Source organism: Tigriopus californicus, chromosome 6, assembly GCF_007210705.1.
Source record: "Tigriopus californicus strain San Diego chromosome 6, Tcal_SD_v2.1, whole genome shotgun sequence".
NCBI classification, from domain to species: Eukaryota; Metazoa; Arthropoda; class Copepoda; order Harpacticoida; family Harpacticidae; genus Tigriopus; species Tigriopus californicus.
In genome coordinates this window covers 2,761,129-2,766,536 of record NC_081445.1, presented here as the reverse complement: position 1 = coordinate 2,766,536, position 5,408 = coordinate 2,761,129, and the positions used below count along the sequence as shown (strand labels likewise).

Genomic DNA, 5,408 nt, shown 5'->3' with positions numbered 1-5,408 from the left:
TGGAGAAAGTTCCATTTTGACTTTTGTAAACGGTCCACTTGATTTTCCCATGACGGGTTAGGCTTTTCATGGAGTCGTACAAGGGTACCATAGAGTGAGCAGCGGCTGGAAGGAAACAATGGTAGAATTTCACCAGTCCAAGGCAGGTCATCATTTCCAGTAGCGTGTTTGGAGCAGGAAAATCCTGAACGGTAGAGACTCTCTCTGAGAGAGGGGCAATTCCAGCAGGGGAGACTTTGTGACCAAGGAACTTGATCCCTGAAACACACTTGTCGGAGTTAATAACGAGGCCAAACTCTTCTAGGGGGTCAAACACACGACAGAGATGGCGTTTCAGTAATTTGGTTAATATGGGTGAACACTTTTTATCCCTGACGAGTTTTTTCAGGCTGGCGAAAACTAGCCGATGCTTTAAAGATGGAAACAGCCACCGATGATGCAATTCTAACAAATAGTGTTTAAGCTCATTTGACTTTAATTATGTTCAGACCCTACGGTCAATTTTGATAATTTTGCCGTGTAATTAGCTGAAGCACTTAATTGAACACTACTTTGTCCTTCTAAAAAAGCTTGTTCGGGCTGCCTGAATCAACTGATTCTCCTTTCACCGTGTTTTGAAATGCGAAATGAGATTTAGGTTCGACCAGGAACTGACAGAAAATAACTTCTTGTGAAAGAGTAGGCCACGCCAATTGCTTGCCGCATTTACATATGATTTGCCAACGGTGGCAGACTTCAGAATGGCAAATCATACATGGCATTTTTTGACAAAGAATAACAAGTTTATTAACTTTCAGACATCAATTTCAAATCAGGAAAACTATAGTACAGAATGAAAAACATGAGATGTTGGATAATCGGCAGTTATCATAATTCGTAGTGCATTACAGGTAGCCTTCTGCACTAGACTTGGTAAGTACTAAATCAAGTCTAAGGACGGCTGGGATCTTATTACCAGGTTAATTTCTCGATATTCCAGGTTGATTTTGATGTGTAGAACTCAATATCGTTGATGGATGCTACCAATGTTTGGCAGCTTTGGAAGTTTCGATTGACTCATACGCTTGTACAATATTATGTATGCTTCTTTCTTGAAACAGTTCTTGTTGACGACGAGTCCCAAAGTCGGAGTTTTTGATAATGCGGTGAGATTGCGCGTGTGTGCGTAAAGAGACGAGCTAGAACTCCATGCAGCATCCCGTAAAATTGATGACCTATTCCAGAGCGGAAAGACTATGAAATAGAAGTCGGCCACCATTTCGAACTAAAGGCCCATATGTCAGAAAATACTTTTAGTATCTCGATGATCAATTAAAGGTCACTTGGAACACTCATGAGACTAAACACACATTGATCAGTGATGATTTTCATCTTGACCTTGATCTTTCAATGTTGTTTCTGCTTTGATAAGGTACACTATCACTTCTTCATTTATCAGTCTCGTCAAATTTGGTACAATTTGATTGCTCTAGCTTTCGTCTTTGATGCGGGCCTCAAACTACATGCTGTTGCTGGAGTGTTGAAGAAAGACAACAATGTTATTCATGATGCGATTGAAGCTCCCAAGATGGTGTGCATTCCACCATAAGACTCAGGAATACGAAATAGCACAAGCACTGCATGCCAACTAGGTTATGAATGTCCGTCCATGAAAAAAACTAGTTCATCGTTTGTTGTTACAGGGAGCCGTGATATGCCCTCATTGGAAACAAAAAGATGCGCCGATGAGTATAAGGTTAAAAAAAGGGGCAACATTTTGTTTGACAATTATACTGTCTAATCATTTGTATAAACACATCGGTTAAAACGATTTTCGTTTAAAAGTAAGCTAGTTGTCACCAACCTGAAAAAACTCCTCATGGATAAAAAGTATTCGCCCTTACTAATGGCTTCATCATTTTCCATTTGCAGATGTGAGTCACCTTTTCATACTGCTCCAGCTAGTTGCTGTCAATTATTCCATTTTGCTTTTTGAAACAATCGGTGTTGAGAGAGGAGTTCACGAAAATGTCTTTTTATCCTCTGTTTGATTTTCCCAAGCTGTTTTGAGGAGGGATTGAGAAAAATCCTTCCTGTTAGTGCATATTACTTTGCTGGGCGTTGCGAAGACAAAAAGCTCCGCATGTGTGGCTATTTTTTGTTTAGGTGAACATATATTTTGCCCTGTACTTATTCAGACTGCCTTGGCTTTAGTATAACCAGCACAACCTCTAGTTCGCCATCCGCTACCTCAAGAAGATCTTAGGAAATAATCAAAGTTTGTGGGTATGAAATGTAAATGATTTTACTCTCCACGAAGAGGCAAAATATTTAGTAGCAATACTCGGTGAGTATTTAAAAAGAAACTTAGTACTAAACAATATTTAAAATATGTAATTGAATGCTCTAAAACTTTACTAATTTTGAAATGCGCTTGAAGGCAGCATCAAATAACAACGAAAAAAACGCATGTCAACAAATTGGGTTTCTTACAGGGTTTTTCTTTAAAGATCAAAATCGATGTTACAAGGCTAATTTGATGGGGGCTTTGTATTCGTTAACTGCATGAGAGATCATTTATCAAACTCTTCACGTGTTGCTCTTTGCAAATATCAACAAAACGATGGCGATTAATTCTTTTCATTTCCCAAACTTTCCGTGCTTTCAACCTGGGTTCAATCGCCTCTAACGAGTAATCTTTACAAGAAAGCTTTGCACGATGATGCACAGAGCGCTATTTGGTTTGATTATCAAAAGTTGTTGACACATACATAATTGATGGAGTTAACCCAATGTTTTTTACAAGGTCCTTCCAAAACTTTCACATTGAATACTGTTAAATGCTCTGCATGATGGCATCTTCATAAAGCATGAATAAGTTTGATGGACACGACTGTTCAAATGATGCAAATAAGACTGCCAAAACTGCAATTCTAAATGCAAACAAAAAGGGGCAAAATGCGAAAAGTGAAATGCGGAGAAAGACAAAAAAGCAGATAGATTTTTTGCTCTATTTTAGCTCTATTTACCCTTTATTAAAGAACCAAAAGCAAAATGATGAAAGATGAAAGATCCATAGTAAGCCAAAAATTGACAAGGATCTTGAAAAAGGGCGCACAAATTTTCTCTATAAATACCTTACTCCACTGAATGAGAATAGCAGGTCTTATTTCTTACCTACAGAATGCCAGGCAGCCAAAGCTAAAAAAGGTTAAAGTGCGCAAGGTTACCAAAGAACCCCTCAAACCGTACTTTGAACAATGATGGTGATTTTTACCATTTTTTTGTTTAATCATTTTGCTACAGAACATAGCAAAGCATAGGTGCTTAATGCATCAACCATGTTGAGGCAACAAGTAATTTCCCTTTTACTTGATGCTTGGATCATGTAGCGAGTGAAAAAAGACAAATTATTACAGCATGTTTTTCTAAACCTCAAACCGTGTAATCGTGAATGAGTGAATGAATGGCTTCCAAAAAGCAAGATTATGAAGCCATTTCAAAACGAAAAAAAATTGAAAAAAACGACAAAAAAACCTAGAAACAATATGTCCTCATTTATCATTGCAATTTTATTGTTTCAAGATCGGTTTAAAACAGAAACTTGCTTTTTTGAGCTAAAATTAAGAAATGAGATAAAAATGCAACAATCCTACATTGGACTTAATGCAAAAAGATGGAAGAAGGTGTAAAAGTGCATTGGCATGCTTTGGTCAGGGTTGGTGGTTAACAAAAAAGAAAAGATTAGGACCTCAGTGCTATAAAATATACGAGACATTCTAGTAGAATTATCGCATGATTGTTTTGGAGCCGTTCAATCATATCTCAACTTGTTTAATATCTGGGTGAAAAATCATGGTTGCATAGCACAGCCTTAGTCGTCACAGAGAGTTTGGATTCGGTATAAATATCGCCGTGAACAACATTGCCATCACGATCAGCCTTCGTCGTTCATGATCATGGGAGCTTTAACCAATTTAGCCATTCTTTCCTTGACACTTGTCTCCAGGGTTGCCTCTCGGTTAGTTTCATAACCGCAACTCGAGGAATGTTTTCGTCATTGTATTTAAGTGTTGTTGTTGGGGTTTTTTTCCAGAAACCTTGCTTCCCAATCCTTTGTGCAACTGTCTTCCAATCCCGAATCAGGTCCCATTCCTTATTGTGAGAACGGCAAATGGATCAGTTGTGAGCAAGTCACCGTTGACCTGATGGCATTGAGAAGCAACCAACCCTTGATTCTGCCCAATGGAGAGAAGGTCAGCCCTTTTGAATCCTCACCAGGTAACCAATGTTCATTTTGACCCCTCATTTCCTGATCCTGATCCATAATGTCACAATCCTGCTCTCACTTACTCTGTGAACAGGATCCGAGTCCGGATCAACCACGGCGTTTTATCAATCTGAGGACCTGTTGAACTCCATGACCATCACTTTCTTCGCCTCGGGCTCCAATGAAGTCAATGCCGTCCTTCATGAGGGCGACCAAGTATTCAACTTGGCGCCTTGCGACCAAACTGGTGGTGAATGTCACGTTTTAGCCGAGGAGGATCCCGACTTGTTCAATGTGGAGGAGACCTCGACCAACTCCACAATGAGGGACTTGGAGTTGATGGTGAGTACTCAATTCCTATTCCTTATGTTTGCATTTTGGCATGGGAAGTGATCCCCATTGCACAACCAACCCTAGACCAAGACCGCCATAGAGCAACTCACTGATGTGGAGGACCGACAAGAGCAAGGTCGATTCCAACAAGATTCTGATGGGACGTACGTGGCCACCATCAAGATCTACTACACCAATCAATTTGCCCAAACCGTATCTAACGTGAATGCCTACATCTCGAACATGATCAGTCAAGCCAATGCTTGCTTCAGGAACTCACAAACCCAGATCCGTTTGTGATTGCTCTGTACCCAACAACTGAACAACATCACTGAAAACCGAGATCCGGGTCAAATTTTGACCCAATTTGTCAACATTAAAGGTGAGGAGGACCACTGTGGTATATTCAATTGTTCCTCCTGATCCCGCCACTTCCATAGTGCATTCCCCACTCTTGCTCGTTCCTCTCCTGTGCCCAATACTCATACGAGTACCCTTGCTTCATTTTCCATCAATCAGATCCGACTCGATAATAAACCCGACATGTTCTCCCCTGATTTGTGCTGGAATACTTGACACATGGCGCAGCGGTGGAAAAAGAGAGAAGATCTCAATGACATTTTGGGTCAACTCCTTTAAATACTCCACTCGTAGATAATGGAGGTAAAAGATATTGAGCAAGGTCTCATCTATGAAAGATCTAGGTGTAGTCCTCCAAAATAATGGAAAGTTCGATGAGCATATCCAGCTGAAGGTGGGTAAGGCTTTCAAATGTGTGGTTGGATATATCGCACGTTTAAGTCCAGAGATAGCATCACGATGCTAA

The 5,408-nt window shown here is 40.0% G+C and overlaps 1 protein-coding gene across 1 annotated transcript; it reads left to right on the top strand.

Annotated features, from left to right (window-relative positions):
• The first annotated feature begins 3,877 nt into the window (after positions 1-3,877).
• Positions 3,878-5,000, top strand: LOC131881888 (uncharacterized). The gene is made up of 4 exons (XM_059228879.1): positions 3,878-4,000; positions 4,076-4,260; positions 4,344-4,591; positions 4,667-5,000. The coding sequence occupies exons 1-4, from the start codon at positions 3,933-3,935 to the stop codon at positions 4,880-4,882; spliced, it is 717 nt and encodes a 238-aa protein (XP_059084862.1). The 5' UTR covers positions 3,878-3,932; the 3' UTR covers positions 4,883-5,000.
• Positions 5,001-5,408: the final 408 nt, after the last annotated feature.